We start from the raw sequence: 20,436 nt of genomic DNA, 5'->3' as shown, positions 1-20,436 counted from the left end.
TCTGTAAAAGTGGTTCTGAGTAAAAGTTTGCATATTGTTTTTTTACTCAAAGAATCTTGTGAACAACGCAGATTTGAGGAGGGGATGCTTATTATGTTATCTAATTTGACATATTGTCCTCTCTTTACAGGCACAACATCAAGAGCATCTCCTCAACAATCAGTTGGCGGTCCTCATCTGACAGTTCACTACCGCCCCCCTCTGGTGAGTTTGTTACCACTGAATCTATTTCACATGTTAATATTTTTCTTTGATTCATTTGAGTTCCTATAAGATTATTTTTATGTGTTAATTTCTCAACATTTTAATGAATACGAAACAAACACAACACAATGAAATACAAATAGGCAGTTCTTTGGACACCTATATAAAGTAATGACCTTGACCAATAAAGATTATCCTAACTATTTATATTTAATATAGCTCTTCACTGGACTCTATGTAAACTGGAAACCATATATCCTGAGGCTGCATTTATTGTGGGGATTTTAAAAAAGCTAATTTGAGAACAAGGCTATCTAAATTCTACCAGCACATTGACTGTAGTACCCACTCGAGCAAAACACTGGACAACTGCTACTCTAACTTCCGTGATACATACAAGGCCCTCCCCCACCCTCCCTTCTGCAAATCCAACCACAACTCCGTCTTGCTCGTACCGTCCAATAGGCAGAACCTCAAACAGGATGTACCCGTGACGAGAACTATTCAACGCTGGTCTGACCAATTGGAATCTACACGTCAAGATTGTTTTGATCACGTGGGCTGGAAAATGTTCCGGGAAGCCTCAGACAATAACATCGATTTATACGCCAACTCGGAGAGCGAATTTATTAGGAAGTGCATTGGAGATGTTGTACCCACTGTGACTATTAAAACCTACCCCAATCAGAAACCGTGGATAGACGGCGGCATTCGCGCAAAACTGAAAGCGCGAACCACCGCATTCAACCATGGAAAGAGATTGGGGAATATGGCCGAATATAAACAGTGTGGTTATTCCCTCCGCAAGGCAATTCAACAAGCGAAATGTCGGTATAGGGACAAAATGGAGTCGCAGTTCAATGGCCCAGACACAATACGTATGTAGCAGGGTCTACAGGCAATTACGGACTACAAAAAGAAAACCAGCTGCGTCACAGACACCGTCTTGCTTCCAGACAAGCTAAACACCTTCTTTGCCCGCTTTGAGGATAATACAGTGCCACCGACTCGGGCCGCTGCCAAGGACTGCGGGACCCCCCTCTCCTTCTCTGTGGCTGACTTAAGACATTTAAATGTGTTAACCCTCGGAAGGCTGCTGGCCCAGATTCATATTCCATCCCTTTACATTTGTGTGTATAAGGTAGTTGTTGTGAATTTGTTAAATTACTTGTTAGATATTACTGCATTTTGCTGCACTCGCATTAACATCTGCTAAGCATGTGTATGTGACCAGATTTGATTTGAATTATGCTATGGGTGTTCATTTATATTTTTACGATGAATTTATACATTTTAAAAACACTTTTGTCATTAGAATTTTAACCCAGACAGTTACACTGAAGCACATTTTGACACTTTAGAGCTCAATAACTCCCTTAATTTAATAGTTTGCAACACAAATATTTCTGGATCAAAAGAATGGTAAGAGTTGAGTGATTTAATATTATATTTATACATTTATGTTGTGTTAAATGAATGGCCTTCGGACACCAAATTTACAGGTCTCGTCTTTGACCCAAATATGTTTATGTATGAAATCCGTCCTTCAGTATCACGCTTTTGTCCTTCAGCACAACAAAAGTTTCATGTTATACCACAATGTCACCCATTATGCTGAATGACAGTAGCTTTGCTATCCCGTGTTTTCACTAGTTTACTAAATATAATCATGCAATTCATATTTACTTGTTGTATGAATACTGAATATTATCATTTTAAACTATTTTATGGCATTTTAAGGTATTTCAAGGAACGTTATCTTTATACTGTAGATGGCATTGTCTAATAAGGAGAGGGCTGCACGGCACAGACAAAAGATTAACGCAGATCCAGTTGCTAGGGAGGATAGACTAACCAGAAGAAAAGCAAGGTATTGTTTTCATGACTGCATGCTACTGTCAGAAACAGAATAGGATATAATAGGATATAAAGCTGGGTGGATAACACTTAACATTAAGTTGCGCTATTACACTGTAGTTAGTGTTTTATTGCACTGCAGTTAAGGTATAACTTATTAATTATACTAGTTAATATTACACACATACACAAATATGGATTAAAAATGGATCATGAATTATATTAGTTAAATGCTGTTTCACATTTGGGGCACTTTATGAAAAATTGAGACTGTACAAGTTTGAATTGAAGTAGTTTGATGGGCATTTTATCTATCTATTTTGTGTAGGTATTTTGAAATTGCATTTGTGTACCTGCATTGAATAGAAATGTACCAGTTAGTGTAACAGTACATAATACTTAACTATCATGTAATAATGCAATGTAAAGTGTTTGCCGCAGGCTCAAATTATAGTAAAGTGATTATTATTAACATTAGCAGTGAAATAGTAACAAAACATGTTTGGGAGAGGGAGTGGATTTATTGTATAGCCTACTATTAATAGACTACTAATAACATTTAATGGATGTGAATCCTGTTTTGTGCCAGTGTCATAACTGTAACATTTTTTAGCTATCAGAGAAGAAAGAAGGATGTCAATCCTGATCATCCACCGATCCATACAATGACACAATCTGATGCTGAAAAATTGAGATTAAATCAGAGGAAGCGGCGTGAATTTTTTTTTACAAATTATTGTGGTGATGAAGTTAACTCCAGTGTCCACTGAAGGAAACTATTTTGAGCAGCCCCCTGAACAACTTGTAGAATTACAACATGAACCTGCACCTCCAGAGCTGGAGCAACCATCTGAGTCCTTGACTCCAGAACTAGAGCAAACCCTTGAGCCTCAATCTCAAACACTGGAGCAACTACTTGCTTCCTCTACTCCAGAAAAAGTGAAAAGGGTGTCAAAGCGTTGCAAGCGGCTGCAAAAGGAATAATGAGAACTAAAGAAGAAAATTCTCCAACTGGAAATGAAACTAAAACAATCGCAACAAAAAAGTGACAAATTACAAAATGACATGCAAAGGTCAAATAAATTCAAACACAATCTAACTGAAAAATACATGTCTTTAGTGAGGAAAACACAGGTCATTGCATTTCTCAGTAAAGATGAAAATACGCGGTCACGCAAAAGAAGATTCAGAGCCGCATACTCTTGAAATCTCTAAAAGAACTCCATGCAGAGTACAATTCAGAGGTGGATGGGACACTCTCGCTGTCATAGACAGTTTTTACGACTGTGGCCATTTTACATTAGAGCCGAAGGCACATGACCGCAACACCTGTGCGTGTCTCGATCACGAGAATGTGACACTTCTAGTTGACAGGTTGAGCCAAAGCGGGTTGCTGACAACCTCAAGCGTTTCCGAGTTACTGTCTTCCATTGTCGGTGATCTCAAGAACATGCAGTGCATGTACCGTGTTTGTGCAAAGTTATGCTATGATGAAATAGAGCTGGCCCTACCTGAAGAGAATGTACCAATTTTATGGCAACAGTGGCAAAGGGAGAAATCAAGCAATGGAGAAAAGTCATTCTCAAATTTTGTGAAAAAACAGACTGGCATGTGGCTCGATCTGGTTAAAAACTTAAACGAGTAACTGGATGCTCTTGCGAGGCACCAGTTTAACTGGCTGCACCAAGTTGAGCAGTGCCGAAACTTTAAAGACACACTTAAAGAACACAAGGTTGTAATCCACATGGACTTTTCAGAAAATTATGCGTGTCAGCTGTATACAGAGGTTCAGGTTTTTCATTCAGCTTTTCAACTATACACACAAGTGTTGTGACCACATCACAGGAATGCCAATCCTATGCCTCCATTTCAGAGTCCCGCCGGCATGACGAGCGTGCCGTGTGGGCTCATCTGAAGCTTGTCTTGGATGATAGGAAGGGGAAAAAAACAGCCCTGACCACACTACATGCATGAGTGATGGCCCCATCACGCAATATAGAAATAAAAATAATTTCTACCTCCTGAGCACGGTGCCATTTCTCATGGGTTTCAAAGAGGTAACGTGGAATTTTTCTGAAAAGTCCCACGGAAAATGTGCACTCGATGGGGTTGGTGGTTCCATTAAACGTTGTGCAGATGAGTTTGTCAAAAAAGGGTGGTGACCTCCAGAGCCCAAAGGAGCTCTACCCCATGCTGGAGAAAACGCAGTCAAGCGTAAAGTACTTCTGGATTGCTGAGGATGAGATTAACCGATTTTGATGAAGCAATTTCAAATGGGTTGCCAGCTCTCAAATGAACTTAAAAATCCACCAGATCATCGCAAAGGAACCTGGAAAGATCTCACATCGGGAGGTGTCCTGCTTCTGCTCCCGAGCAGGTATCTCCTGTAAGTGAAATGCTCCAACAAAGGTGGACTTTCAGAACCAAAATGCAAAAGCAGAAGACAACCTGTCACCAATGGTGAAACCACCAGAGGACTTAAAAGGAAAGTTCATAATAGTCAATTACGATTACCAGCCATTTGTTGGCCAAGTTTTGAAGGTTGTGGGAGAGGAGATGGAAATCAGTTGCATGCAACAAGCAGCTGAAAGAAAGAATTAATTGCGTGGCCCCAAGTTAAGGACATCACATACTACTTCAAGTCGGATGTCCAAACAGTAATCTCCGAACCAGAGCCGCGTACTACAAAACAAAGGAATTCAAAACTCTGCAAGTTTGACTGGGAAAAGTTTACAGAGCTTTATTAGTCTAAATTCCAAGTTACACATCAGTTAGGCTACAGAATACTACATAGGCCTACACAAGAAAACAACATACATAAGCAATCTAAAAAGAAATCATGTTTTAAAGATGTTATTGACTGATTAGTTCAGTTATAGAACGTTGATGAGTTCCAGTTGATGTTCAAATAAGGGATTTGGTTAATATTCTGATGTTCAGAATACAGAAATGTTTTTTGTTTTGATGTTGGTGGAATAATTGTTTATGCATTTTCAAATGCCTGATGTAATGTCATGACATTACTTTGAGAAAGATATCCACATGAGGATTTTAAGCAAAACTACAGTTCTTTTCCCAATGTTTATGGAATGTTTTTTAATTAATGCTTTGTTTGAAATGTGCAATGCTGATTTAATCCTTTGAATTAAATTGTACCTCATGTGTCAGTTAAACTATGTTGTATAGTAAAACCCATGTTCTTTGTGTGTGGCATATGGGTCATTTCTCTCTCTCTCTAGTATGGAAGCGATTTAAGTTTAGCTAGCCTGCACATTTTAAACATCTTATCCTGTTTTTTACACAGTTTTATAACAACAAAAAATAGCTAAAAGAAAAATACTATTGCTGCTACTAATAATAGTTCATAGGATCATTATTGTTGTTGCTGAAGGATCACATTTAATCAATATTTGTGGGCCGTAGTGATATGTGTCATTCAGGGTAACAGAATATTGTCATACAGTATAACGTCAGTATTTTATTAAAATACAATAACTTGCTTTTGTTGACTCAGAGAGACAAAAACAAATCTCAAAAGATGAAGTGAAAGATGTTTTCATAGATTTTAGCATTTTTTTCAGTGTAAGGAAGGAAGTTTTTAAAAAAAATCTTCAAAAAATTTAGTTGTACCCGTGACACATCAAATATGTGGTATTCAAAATAAAATAATGTCATTTTTTCTGGGTAGTTATATTTTTGCCAGTCTAAGCATGGAAATATAACCTTGTGATTATGAAAAAAACAGTGTTATACTGAATGACATTTTACTAGGGTACATTCATATGAATCACTAAAAATGAATTATTGGCTTTATTCTTGAATATAAATAATATAAGGACTTATGTGACACTCCAATGAACATTAAAAAGACTTTTAGGGAATTGTAATTGCTGTTTTATTTTTTTGCTACTTTGAAAACCTTAAGTCTTTGTCCTATATATTTTTATTTTTCGAAAGGTATACATTTGTGATATGTTTTCCTGCATATTTCTTGCCCTAATTAATTTCCATCTCCTCTCGTTTCCCTCCCAGGACTCCCCATCCAAAGCACGCATGGGAAACAATACCACTCCAACCAAGCCCCCCCCTGTCACCCTGCCCCCGTTACCCTTGGCTCCCCTGCCTCCTGGCCGGCTACCCATGGAGGCCAACCAGACCACGCCCCCCCAGCAGCCCCAGCTGAAGTTGGCCAGGGTGCAAAACCAGAATGGCATCGTCCTGTCCTGGTGCGTGGCAGAGACTGACCTGACCTGTGCAGGGGTGGAAAGCTACCACCTGTACGCGTACCACCAGGACAACGCTGGGTCGGCCGGTAATGGCCCTGGAGCGGGGCAGCACTGGAAGAAGATTGGGGAGGTGAAGGCACTGCCACTGCCCATGGCCTGTACCCTCACCCAATTCGTCTCTGGATCTACGTATTACTTTGCTGTCCGGGCCCGGGATGTGTACGGGCGCTTCGGGACTTTCTGTGAGCCGCAGTGCACTGACGTCATCAGCGCAACGACTCCTAGCTGAGCCAACCAGGAAGGGAAAAGGCATTTCATGTGACAAGAAGTTGATAGCATTCCACCTGCTTCTTTTTTAAGGTGTTCTGGAGGACCCTGACTGAGATTGTTTTAGTGTTAACACTTGTGAACGTACACAAACACACACCATGAGAAAACACCTAAATGTACACTGTTGGACTCCAGACTACTCTGATTGGAGAAAGGATATGGCAACGGTTATCGTTGTGCCTATCGTTGTATATTCTTTGTGAGTTAAGCTATTGTACATAAGTGAATTGTTCCCCATGGCAGGTCAGATATTTATATGTTGACTTCTGTTACCCTTGTCCAGATGTTTTTATTATAATTTTTTTTTTTTGGCTTTATAAAAAAATAAGTGAAAGAAAATACATTTTAACGTTCACAGAAATTGCACAAGAATGCAAAATCGGTGTTAGAACTTAAATGATGGTAGAACGATGATAGTAATTTTGTATGTATTGTCTGGTAACCAGACTTAATAGGAATGACAAATTCAATAAAACGTTTTATTGGAAAGTTTACAAGTGTTTAATCTGTGAGATTAATTTTGTTTGGCTATGTTTACACAGCTGTCCCCATAGCCAATCTCGTTGTCTGTTTTACATGTGACCCATATCAGATTTGCTAGTTCTCACTGATGTAGCCTCTGAAATAGCGCGCAGACGCAATGCTCATTTACTGCCACAGTTCCTTTACATTTTTGGGTGATTTTCTTATCATCATTGAAATTGTATATGAATTGAGAATCGCATACGAATGTGGTAAGAATCGGAACAGATTCCATGTTTTTGCTGATGTTTACACAATTGGGAAAAGGTCAGATATGAATCGGATATGCCCATACATAAGAATTTGTTGTGCTGTGTAAACAAGGCAGATTTCATGGCTGCGTTTACACAGGCAGCCCAATTGTGTCAATCATTTGCAAAAAAGATGATCTGATTGGTCAAAAAAAAATATTTGTGGAAAAATATCAGAATTGGTCTGCCTGTGTAAACGCAGCCATGGAATCTGCTCTTTTGACTTCGAATTTATACCACCTCTACATGTGGATCTCAATCCTGATACAAACCATATCCTCCATATGCGACCTCTGTCTGGACGCTCAGATTCTTTTGATCTGAAGTGTTATTTTTTGCACGTGACCTGCTATTATCATGACAATCACCCCAAAATGTAAAGGAACGGTGACAGGAAATGAGCATTGCATCAGTGTGCTATCCGGGATCCTTGGGACTACTTCAGAGGCTACATCAGTTTGAATGCTCCAATCAGATGTGGGTCACATGTAAAACTGAGTGGACAAAAATAAAAACGATTGGATGTAGAAGGAAAGTCAGATTCGGGTTTTTAGAGTGGCTGTTTAAACACAGCCTTCGTGTCATAGCTTTATGTAGTGTACTGAAGTAGTCATTGATTGCTTTTATTACAGACCATTATGCAGTCAATTGATTCAGTATTAGTCAATGTTGCAAGGAATTACTTGCATTGCAGACCAATATTCATGTTTCTTTCTCTCCAGCCAACAATCTGACATTAGGCTACCCAATCTTATGGCACCTGGAGGTACTTTTATAGAAGTTTCCTGTCAGCAGCTGAAGAGATCCGGAGGGTGGCAGCCATTCAGAAACCCACCAATAAAGCTGTCATTATCCAACACTGACACCATCTTCCATGACCATCCCTCTCCACACATGATCTACAAGAGTGGCACTTAAGGTATGAAAGGCTGACACTTGTGTGTTTCCCCCCTATTGTCCTGTATGTGAACATGTGCTATGAATAAAGCACTGCACAACATGAGGATGTTCTATTCCAGAAGCATGATAAGAATCCACAGCTGGTTCTTTGGGGTGCTCAAAGAATTCTCAGACAATCTGTGAAGTAGAGAGAGGTCAGGAATAAGGTGTTTATTAGGTTTTATATTTGTAAGCCCAGCTGTCTTTAGTAGGTATTTAACATAGAGATAGTTAGAGGACTCATCTTTATCTCTGCCATTATAGCATCTGTGACAGCATGGGCAGAGCCATTGAGGCTACAACCCATAGGAATCCCCACCCAGTTGACTACTTTGACTACTTTAAGATGGTGGAAGCCCTCAATGGCGGTGCCCATGCTAAAATGGCCTTTTGGCCACTAGAGACCTCTATCTTTCTCTATGGGCATTTACCCCCTCCGTCACAGCTTTTATGTCTAGAGTCCAACCATAGGTTAGTTAGCCTACACAATCACAGTCCATAGCATATGACTAAGCTCAGCTGGGATAATCTGGCAAATAAAGGTAGCATAGGCTATATTTACACAGGAAGCCCAATTCTGATATTTTGCCCAATTATTGGCAAAAGATATGATCTGATTGGTCAAAAGACCAATTAGTGTCAAAAGATCAGAATTGGGCTGCCTGTGTAAAGGCAGCCATAGATGGATATCCATCTTACATTGGCAAGAGGAAAAATGAGTCAATTACATAGGAAAATCTTGACCTACATTTTAACTGCAATCTTCTCATCAACTTCTTCAAAGCTAAACTGTCAGAATTCCTGCCATGATGAGCCTACTAAGTCAAACAGCAAAAGCACAAAGCACTTTTAGATTGATTCCACACAAGCTTCTGGCACAAAATTGTGCTTGGGAGCTTACGGATGTTGTAGTAAATTGTCAGGTAGCAGGTGTTCATTATTGACAATAGGGGGAGCCATTCTCCTTATTATATTAGATTTTCCTAGAGATTTGTTGCAAATGAGAACCTGCATCCCTTTAATTCAAAATCCTATAGAGGGACCCACCTCCACACATCTCTCTCTCTCCCTCTCTCCCTCTCTCTCCCTCTCCCCCGCTCTGGTAGAGGAGGGGGTGGACAGCGAGTCAGCGCACTTTGAGTTCTACGTTCTAAGGCAGATGGAGGTGCCAGTTGTACGTTCTCTCTAGCTCTGGGTAGTACCTCAGCATGTCGCCTGTTTGACACGTTTAACAGTTGTCCTGGAGAAGGCTTTACATCTTAAATAACCGGAAGGCTCCTGTTTTTGGCAGAAAAGGAAGAGATGAAGAAGATTTGTAACAGTTGGAGAAATTACTGATAACCCTCCTCTCAGCTCACACAAACCGCCAAAACGGAAGGCTTTGGAGTATTCAGTTTTTTCTTTCGTTGTATGTTTTTTCTCTTCCTTATCGTGGTGTTGGGAGGTGCTTCATCTTTTCATATATTCGCTCTCTCCATCATTTGCCTCCTCATTTATTTCTCCATCTACCTGCTGTACAATTTCCTCTATTTATGAGTGAGAGAGAGAGGAGGGGGAGTTTTTATTTTTATTTGGAGACTTTTTTTCTTTCCCTTGTCTCTTTCCTCTCTCCCTCCTCACCATTCCATCCCTTTCGATCCTTATTCCTTTCCTTCTCTCCTCTACCCTTTTACACCAGTTCTCCACAGCACATTCCTCTCCCTCTCTTTCTCTGTCTTTAAACTCAGATGTAAATTAACTTGGACTGAATTTTTTAAAGAAAGAGACAACTAAACAACAACTCTTCTTCAATGACTCCTTTCCCCCCATTTTCCTTCTCTTCCTCTTCTGGTCCTTCCTCACCCACATCCTATGCATCACAATTTTGCGGGATTCTTGAATTGGTAACTCTAGGTAGGTTTACTATTGTTTAGTGTCTGTCTATCTGTCTGTCTGTGTGTGTATTTGTGTGTGCTTTACGTATACATAAAACACACATACACACACACTCACACACTAAACTATGGCGAAAGGAGAGAGATTATATCTGGTACTCATAGTCAGTTGATGTTGGTCTCACAATTCTCCCATGCCCATTCTTTTGCCGTGTCAGTTCAGTCAAACTTCATCCATTTTTAATTGTTGTCTTTGAGGAATACAGTTATCTATCTTGGCATTTTCTCTGTCTCGCCTTATACATTGCATTTCTCATATGTGCCTGATGCCATTTTGAGTCTTAATTGGAACATTAGCACAAAATGATTACGTTTTGCCTGAAGTTTTGACTTGTGATTGAGCAAACTGTGTATTTGGACGGTAAACTTGAAAACTGCTAGTGTTGGGTAAGGTATTATTGGACCCCTATGGTTATTTCTGGTTGTTTGACATATCATGGTTAATGCTTGATTTTCAATTTCTTTCATTCAGCTGGTCCATCACCTGTATTTAGCTTTCTCGCCCCCACCCACCCACTTGCCCTCTCTCTCTCTCTCTCTCTCTCTCTCTCTCTCTCTCTCTCTCTCTCTCTCTCTCTCTCTCTCTCTCTCTCTCACACACACACCATGAATTATTGTAACGCACACATGACCTAAAAGTAAAAAACGTCCCATACCAATTTCCCTTTTAGTATTCAATTCCATTTGTTTCTGCATCTTGCATTTAGCGGCCCCCTCATTTCGTTTTGATGTTTTTTCAACTAGAATGGACAATTCTCCATTAATTGTCTCTGAAGCTGTTTCTTCCCCTTCCTTGTATTTCACCTCTCTTGTATCTCAAAAGGCACGGAAATCAGGAAAGACTTCCGGGCTTAGTTGTTGAAAAGTAGATTAAAAAGTTTGTAAAGCCTTGACTTGCGACACATCTGAAGACCGCTGTTCACAGTGTGTGTGTAGGTTTGAAATAGTGACAGACAGATAAGAATAGAAATCAGTAGGAGAAGAATGTTGTTCATCTCATTGCTCTCCATCTCTCTCTGTCAAATTCCCCTCTTTTTCTATGATGGTTCTTCTCAGCGTCTGAGTATTATGTCTTATGGGAGGTCCCTTTTCAATCATCAGCATCACCAGTTCATCCAAAATAAGTTATTAATGTAGCCCACACACACACACACACACACACACACACAGTTTATGACAAACAATTTCAATCAATAGCATTTACATCTTCAACTTTTGTCTTTTTTCTTCTTCTTGGATAAAAAAAGGGGGTTCAATTCAAACAAACACCCCATGTTTATTGCTTTGTTTATTGATTTCACCATGAAGGACTAAGGAACCCACACCACATTTTGTGTTTTCAAGTGGCGGCTCTGTCTTTACTGTTGTCCCACTCTTCTGATCACCACTAAATTAATAATGAGTTACAGACAAGAGTTAAATAGGTGAGTAGTGGATTGAACTGTGTGTGTGTGTGTACGTGCCTCTGCTTGCATGTATGGTGTGTGTGCTTGCATGCGTGTGAGAGAGAGTGTAAGTGTGTGTGCTTGCAGGCGTGTGAGAGAGAGTATAAGTGTGTGTGTGTGTGTGTGTGTGTGTGTGTGTGTGTGTGCGTGTGCGTGTGTGTGTGTGCGTGTATGCGCACGCACTAGCATGTATGGTTGTCTGTGTGTGTATTCCGGATGAACTTTGATTAGTAGGTTGCGTTCTAAAGGGGTGTAAAGTATCTATCTAGATCTCTCTCTGTCCTTTTAGATCTATCCTCACCACACTGTCTTATCACAGCTTCTGATCTTAATACGTGTTCTATACATTTACCCTCTACATGAACTGTACTGTATAGAACAGCTCATTGTGTCATCCAGGGTTGCCCAACTGGTGGCCTGCAGGCTGAATTTGGCCTGGGGGTGGTTTGATTTGGCCCCCCAAGTTTTTTGAGCAAAACACATAAAAGACTGTAAAAACACCAGGAAATGATCTCCAAGTGATTTGAATTTTGGAACGCATTTCCCACGCATAGAGAGACACGTGATCATATATAAATGTAAGCAAGGTTTGAAATTATTATGTTTTAGTCAAGTATTATATCTGTTTGGGCTTGTTGCGGTCAATTTGCTGTCTAGGAATGATATGTAATTATGTTCCGGCCCCCCGACCATCCGCTCAAGAATCGTCCCGCGGCTGAATCTAGTTGATGATCACTGATGTAGTCTTTAGGCCTGCCCCTCCTCTCCTCTCCTCTCTCCATCTAAACACATTGTTTTGTGTCTATATATAACTCACTCAATCAGTACAGCAAATAAAATAAAATGTTATTGGTCAAATACACAGTAGGCTACAATACAGAGTGATACTGTTCATGTATAGATGTAGGATCCTAATTTGATCACTTTTGTTGCTGAGAAAATAAAGGTTCAATAAAATAAATAAATAAATAAATGTGGAAAAAGTCAAGGGGTCAGACTGATAGATTTTTAGGTCTATAATTAAGACTAAGTCTTAATTATATGCCCATATTTCTATAATGTAAAATATGCTTTGTGATTTACATCAATTCACTGAAAACCCACACTAACACAAAGTTATATTAACACTATTGTTTCATGTAGCTTGCTTTTGGCCAGCTAATAGCCTAACCACCGATCAAGCAACATTATGGACTAAACGTTAAATCCATTGAAAACCCACGCTGACAAAGTTATAAAAACAATATTGTACTTTTCATGTAGCCTGCTTTTGGCCAGTTTAATAACCTAACCACCGATCAAGCAACATTATGGACTAAACGTTCAAATCCTGTTGCTGCAGGATTATTTTGCTGTGGCAATATAGGTCAAATTAAGATCCCTGGTCTAGTATGGCTGCATTGTCTTGTTGGTTTGATCTATTTATCTTCATAGGGCACGATTCTGACCCGAGTTAAGTGCGTGTAAATTAACGTAATTCCCTTTTTATGTATCTTTCTCTCTATTAAGCATGATAATAGTGTGCTATTCACCTGCTATTCATTTTGGATGGAGATGGAATAAATGAAGGTACAGCAGAGGTGTCTACAGATGCACCGTATTTTGACCTTGATTTAATTCCCTAATAATTCCACCACCTTTACGCATAAGGAAATCATAAATAAGGTCTCGCGAACCTAAAGCATCTACTTCATTTTTTCCCCGATAGAAATAACACCATTCTTCATGCAAAAAAAACTTTAAGCATCAGCTGTCAGAGCAACTCACAGATCACTGCACCTGTACATAGCCCATCTGTAAACAGCCCTCCTATCTACCTCATCCCCTTACTCTATTTATTTTATTTATCTTGCTCCTTTGCACCCCAGTATCTCTACTTGCACATTCATCTTCTGCACATCTACCATTCCAGTGTTTAATTGCTATATTGTAATTACTTCGCCACCATGGCCTATTTATTGCCTTATCTCCATTATCTTACCTCATTTGCACTCACTGTATATAGACTTTTTGTTTTCTTTTTTTCTACTGTATTATTGATTGTATGTTTTGTTTATTCCATGTGTAACTCTGTGTTGTTGTATGTGTCGAATTGCTATGCTTTATCTTGGCCAGGTTGCAGTTGCAAATGAGAACTTGTTCTCAACTTGTCACGTCCTGACCATAGAAAGCTGTTATTTTCCATGGTAGAGTAGGTCAGGGCGTGACAGTTTTTGTTTTCTAGTTTAGTTTTTCTATGTTGTGATGTTCTAGTTTTGTATTTCTATGTTGGGTTTTTGTTTGGGATGATCTCCAATTAGAGGCAGCTGGTCATCGTTGTCTCTAATTGGAGATTATACTTAAGTAGGTGTTTTTCCCACCTGGATTTGTGGGAGATTGATTTTGAGTATGTGTATGTTAACTCTTCATCACGGTTTGTTGTTTTTGTTTATTCAGTTTATTTTGTATGTATTGCATAGTTTCACAGTTCAATAAAATATGTGTAACGATAATCACGCTGCACTTTGGTCCGCTTCATCCTACGACAAACGTGACACAACTAGCCTACCTGGTTAAATAAAGGTTCAATAAAATAAATAAATAAATGTGGAAAAAGTCAAGGGGTCAGACTGACTAAGTCTTAATTATATGCCCATATTTCTATAATGTAAAATATTAGCCACTATCATTATCGACTTTCAGTAAGCCGAATAACAACACATATTCAACTGCCAATTTACTGTTAGTTCCCTTCAATTGTTATAGCCTACATTATCATTCCATTTAATTACATTGTTTTGTTTACCTACATTTGAATCCTCTGTAAACGATGTCACAGCTTTTTGGTTGTTGCTGAGGGTCATTAGTAACAGTTAATAATATATATATAAATATAAATGAATATATATTATTAACTGTATATATATAGGCCCAGTCAAGAGTTTGGACACACCTACTCATTCAAGGGTTTTTGTTTATTTGTACTATTTTCTACATTGTAGAATAATAGTGAAGACATCAAAACTATGAAATAACATAGTTGGTTTGGGATGAGTTGGACTGCAGAGTGAAGGAAAAGCAGCCAACAAGTACTCAACATATGTGGGAATTCCTTCAAGACTTTTGGAAAAGCATTCCAGGTGAAGCTGGTTGAGAAAATAAAACCTTTATTTAACTAGGCAAGTCAGTTAGGAACAAATTCTTACTTACATTGACAGCCTATACCGGCCAAACCCGGACGACGCTGGGGACAATTGTGTGCTGCTCTATGGGACTCCCAATCACGGCCGGTTGTGATACAGCCTGGATTTGAACCAGGATGTCTGTAGTGATGCCTCAAGCACTGAGATGCAGTGCCTTAGACCGCTGTGCCACTCGGGAGCCCCAAAAGAATGCCAAGAGTGTGCAAAGTTGTCATCAAGGCAAAGGACAGCTACTTTGAAGAATCTTAAATATAAAATATATTTTGAATTGTTTAACACTTTTTTGGTTACTACATGATTCCATATCTATTATTTCATGGTTTTGATGTCTTCACTATTATTCTACAATATAGAAAATAGTAAAAATAAAGAAAAACCCTTGAATGAGTTGGTGTGTCCAAACTTTTGACTGGTTCTGTATATAATAAAAGACATGTAGGCTAATTAAATCGTTATGGAGCGGGCAGACCAAGTTTGAACCCGACGCATCGTGCAATATTAGGCTGTGTCATCACATAGTTCCATGGTTAGTGCAGGCAATAGATGAGGGTATAGCTTACTATTGTGCACTGTTCTCCCTATTATAATTCTATGAACGTTCCAACATTACCACGGGTTGAAGAACTGAATGTGGCAATTTTCAGAATGAATCAAACCACCATTTTCTTTATTTCGCTCGTGAAGGCTCTCCAAACCAGTTTTTTTTATGATTCATAAATACCTTCCTAAGTTAAATAATATACACTATCAGAGCTTTTTTAAATCTACCATTTGCATATATTTAGATGGCTTTCTTTCATCGATCCCTAATATTCTAAATCCGTTCGATATATTCTGTTGTGTCCGTCAACAAAATTCAAACTATAAGCCACACAGTATTTAAAGGGATGGCTTAAGATAAATGTACTGACAACCCTATTGAATAGAAACTATACTGGCCAGCAAGAAACTCTGTTGGCCAGCAAGTGGGAGGGTTTCAGCAGTTGAATTGCATTTATTGAGTGCGCAAGGGAACCACACCTGCAAAGCCCGTTACGCACCTTCATAAGGTAAGTCTGAATACCAAGTGCATAGGAAAGGCGTGCTTAAAAAAGGCATAATTTCCTAAGTCGGAATCGGGCCCATATAGCCTAGCCTATATCTGTTATGTACAATACAGAGCGTACAGGTAATTTGAGTGTCCTTTTGCAATTTGGTCCATTGTGGCTGCATTATGGCTTGTTTCGATTTGGTTTTAATTCAGTATCTCTATCTTATTATGATATTTTCAGATATTTCGCTATATTTCCTCCCATGTTTCCCCTTACATTCAACTGTCTGTGTGATTAATCTGTTTAAATGAGCGATACCGTGAATCATACACCAGCCAGGGCGTGCTTGGTCCTCTTTGATGCCCCCTAAAGTGTTTATTTCAGGCTGCATCATAGGATTCCCGTGGTGGTTCACTGTAGGCTTGAGTGTCCTAATGCCGTTTGTTGTTTTTCTTTTCAATAAAAAGATGACAGGCACTACCCCATATGCCTATTAGTAATTTCTGAGAAATTCACTTAAGCTTCTAATGGAAATGGGGTCTAAAATGGAGGTTGGTGCATGGTGAAAACTGTGCTTGTGAATGTAATTCATATTTCCCCAAAATGTGAAATTCTTGGCTTCCTTTGCGTATTTTTACATTAGAGGCGATATATAAAACTGCCACAGCTCCTACTTAGTCATTACCTAAGACCTAAGTATTGATCAACTAACTTTCATGTTATCTACAATTCTACAAAATGTCATATAGTATCAAATCTGATTCTTATCTTAAGTGGTTGAAGTCAATCGGTTGCAAAGTTTAAGTCAATGTCAGATGTTAGTGGACGTGAGATATAATTTTAAGTCTAGACTTTCCTTTACGAAGGCCTTGGATTAAGCTTTTTTTTAACTAATTTTCCTTCCTTGTCCTCCATCTCAATCATTAGAGTAAAAGTAGTCTCTCAAAGTTTCATCGCGTTGATGTTAATTGAGTATACTGTACTGTCGACCCAAGCAGTCTGAATGATTTAGGTAAGCTTTTAAACCAGCACAGTGAGGAGGGATGTCACTACGCTAGGAGAGTGAGCTCTTATTACTATTTATGATACACAATGTTCCTTTCAGGTACATTTTTTGACAATGTCTCAGTCTCAAATGGCACCCTGTTCCCTATATAGTACACTACTTCTGACGAGGGCCCACAGGGGTTTGGCCGAAAGTAGTACACTATATAGGTGATAGGGTGCCATTCGGGACTCAGACAATGTCTTCCTGTCTCCAACTCACAAAGGGCATCCATCCACCCCTCCATCTCAGTTATAAAGTATTAATGCTATAACAAAGCTGTGATGCATGGTGAGATTATGTTGCTACATTTGAGAAACATGGCTAGCCTAGCCTATATGTTCAATATGTGACATTTTTGGTCAATTCTATAAGGACATGATAATGGCTTGGATTTACTGTATGTAGGCTATAGCCCTAGCACTTTTTAATGAGTATGGCAGTAACTCACATATTTCCTTTATCATATGCTATGCTTTCCATTTTTGAAGGGGGCAAAGGAAATGATAATTATGTATTTAGCAAGGAGACTCCAATCTGCTGCCCTTTCCAGATAGATAATAATAATCAGTAGTTTTGTTTAATCCATTTTGCTTTCACCACAATATATCATATTGTATATTTCTGAATAATTGTCTTTGAAAGACGTTGTTTGATTGTAGTGAGACTAGGACTGGCCGGTCTACTTGCATGTGGTACATTATTTAATTGCCAAAGTGTGCGTATGTTTCTTTGAGCCCAATACATAATTTGCAGTATTAATGTAATTTAAATACTACTGAAGGAGTTTGAGATAATTACAGTTGGAAAGAGTCAGAGAGAAAGATGGGTTTTGGAAATAAAATGTGTTGAATACATAATTTATCACTCTGCCAGACAGGATAAAAATTCCTCACACAGTGATATCCTTTGACATTTTTCCCAGGGCTAAAATGTGTGTACACTCACACACACACACACACACACACACACACACACACACACACACACACACACTTCCTAGAGGGCAACATGGTAAAATTCAGCGGGGAAATGCAGGACACAACCCATCAACAAAAGTGGGAAGGGATGAAGGCAGGAAGAGAACATGAGAGAATGATGCATATATTACACGGACAAGATCAGAGACTAGTGGGTGTTAGGCCAAAGTTACTTCTTGAATACTTATCATCAAAATTGGCAAAGTGCTTCCTATTTGTTTAACCCGTTTTATATGTCTGTTGTGTATGGAACTTTTTCCAGAAATCTAATGTTGAATGCATTGAATGTTAGGCTCAAGTTAAATCTACCCACTACAAACCTTGAATACTTAAAGGTCCAATGCAGCCGTTTGTATCTCAATATTAAATCATTTATTGGTAGCAATCTAGTACCTTACTGTGATTGTAATTAATTAAAATAGCAAAAAACTAAACAAAAATAGCTTTTCAGCGAATATAAATTTCTCAAGCAAGAATTTTGCTAGGACTGTTATTGGCAGAGAGGTTTGGAACTCTTTTTCTTATTTGTCTATTAACTAATTTACTGCCTGGTGATAGGCAGGCCAAAACTCCTTCCCACCAAAACAGACGGCCTTTCAAAAAGCTCTTACACTTAAAGGGCATTATTGTAATTGTCACAATTTCTCAGTATTATTCCAACCTCATAGTGTGGAAATATACATAAAACACAGGATAATCAAGTTTTTGACTGCACTGGGCCTTTAACGTCAACATTGGCAAAGTGGTTACTATAAGTTTTACACATTTTGTATGTCTGTCAATGTAAGATATGGGTTATTTTCTGAAATTTCATTTAAAAAAGTGGTATTTAATGTTAGGCCAAAGTTGAATCCAACCACCAGACAAAATTAACTAAGTACCATAGTTCTTTTGCACGCATTTTGTACTGTCTGTCAATGTATAATATGGAACTTTTATGATATGTGATAAGAAGATAAATCACACTGCATAATTGTGTGTTGGCCAAGAGCCAATCCATAAGTCAGAAAGGATTTGAATTCAGATTGTGAAGTGAAAGGTAAAAAGCTGTGTTAAAAGCCTTGAACCTCTGAAGCAATTGACTTGTGTATACAAACTACACAAAAGCATTCACATTTAAGAAGAGAAACATTCACCCTAACAGATGTCTGGTTATTGACCATCTCTCTATCTCCCTCCTCTCCTCTCTCCCCCAGTCTTGACAAAGACCGAACGTACAGACAGATGATGGTGACTAAATAAACGAGGGGCGCGACAGAAGAAACAGAAAAGGGGAAGGAGGAAGACACGCTCTAATCTCCGCATTGCCACGGCAACCGTTGTTCACACACACTCACACACGGAGTTGTCAGAGGAAACCTCGCCGCGCTGTATCATCCAGTGGAAGAAGACGGGAGGATGAGTCAGACGACAAGAGACGAATGAGAGAGCACCTCGCCCCTCTCCATCTCTTTCTCCATTCGTCATTTCTCAATTTATTTTTTGAGTTCTCCTTACACACTCAAACTTGACACACGCACACTTGTTCAATCCAAGTGCTCATCCCTCACTCCATAAGCCCTCTTCACATCTACTCCTCTCTGCACGGCTTCATCTGTTCATCCTTCCCTCCACCCGGTGCTATGAGAGGAGTAGTTGAGTCCCAGACCACACCACCATGCCAGTTCTGAAGAGTAGAGAGGAGATCTGGGCTGGCAATGTACAAGGTAGGACCCCCAAGGCCTTTTACGCTTGACCTTTTCTCTCTGTTTCATAGATGCAGTCCATCAGTCTTAGGCCCGAAATTCAATCAAACCTGCAATGTTTATTACATTTACATTGTAGTCATTTAGCAGATGCTCTTATCCATTCATCTTAAGCTAGCTAGGTGCGACAACCAGTACATGTTTCCCCCTATAAAGTAGCTATCAGCAAAGTTAGAGCTGGTAAGGGGGAGGAGAAAAAGCCAAATGCGAGTGTTAGTTCACGAAATGCATTTAAAAACAATAATAAACTATTATCCGTGAACATACACACTTGTTATTGTGAAAACGCGTCCACCTATGAGTGGATTATACCTGGGAGTAGTGTTGGTTTTTGAAGAACAAGAGCTACTGCCTAAATATCACAATGCAGGTTCGATCGAAAAGCCTTCCGTTTCTTTATGTGTGATACAATATCCATATGAGGCTGAATGTGTAACTGTCTGCCACTGAAATGGCTTATTTAAATGTCTTTTGTGAACAGTAATGACCTAGTATGACCAGTAAAACCAAAGTCCTCTCTTTTGGCTGTTAATAACCAATGGTGTTCCTTTTTGTACTCCATTTAGTACGTCATTGCACATGTTAGGGTTTGTTATTTAAATCTAGAACAATTTGTTTTCAGTACCAACGAGATCGAGAGAAAAGCGCGAAGTAGAGAATGAAACTAGAAACGGATAAAGGGTGAGAATGGAGGGTGAAGGAAGAAAGAGTTAGGAGAGCGCAGAGGAAGAAAGGACTAATTGTC

General features: G+C 39.1%; 2 protein-coding genes and 1 long non-coding RNA gene across 8 annotated transcripts in view; all 3 read left to right on the top strand.

Moving 5' to 3' along the window:
* Positions 1-7,111, top strand: part of LOC115147308 (activating transcription factor 7-interacting protein 1) — a 55,452-nt gene extending 48,341 nt beyond the window's left edge. For all 6 annotated transcript variants that reach the window (XM_029689489.1, XM_029689492.1, XM_029689491.1 and 3 more), the window contains 2 exons: positions 131-204; positions 6,094-7,111. In XM_029689489.1, coding sequence (XP_029545349.1) covers positions 131-204; positions 6,094-6,576 — 557 coding nt within the window. In that variant the 3' untranslated portion in view covers positions 6,577-7,111. The remainder of the gene's footprint in view (positions 1-130; positions 205-6,093) is intronic.
* LOC115147311 (uncharacterized) lies at positions 1,446-5,383 on the top strand. The gene is made up of 2 exons (XR_003866314.1): positions 1,446-2,074; positions 2,675-5,383. It is a non-coding gene; the product is annotated as an uncharacterized LOC115147311 (long non-coding RNA).
* Positions 7,112-11,468: 4,357 nt separating the features above from the next.
* LOC115147307 (glutamate receptor ionotropic, NMDA 2B-like) overlaps positions 11,469-20,436 on the top strand; it is a 129,543-nt gene continuing 120,575 nt past the window's right edge. The window contains 2 exon segments of the mRNA XM_029689487.1: positions 11,469-11,687; positions 19,143-19,652. Of these exon segments, the coding sequence (XP_029545347.1) occupies positions 19,644-19,652 (9 nt within the window). The 5' untranslated portion in view covers positions 11,469-11,687; positions 19,143-19,643.

The sequence above is a fragment of the Salmo trutta genome, chromosome 14 (assembly GCF_901001165.1).
Source record: "Salmo trutta chromosome 14, fSalTru1.1, whole genome shotgun sequence".
In the NCBI taxonomy this organism is placed as follows: Eukaryota; Metazoa; Chordata; class Actinopteri; order Salmoniformes; family Salmonidae; genus Salmo; species Salmo trutta.
Note: the sequence above shows the minus strand (reverse complement) of the source record. Positions and strands in the feature narration are given on the sequence as shown.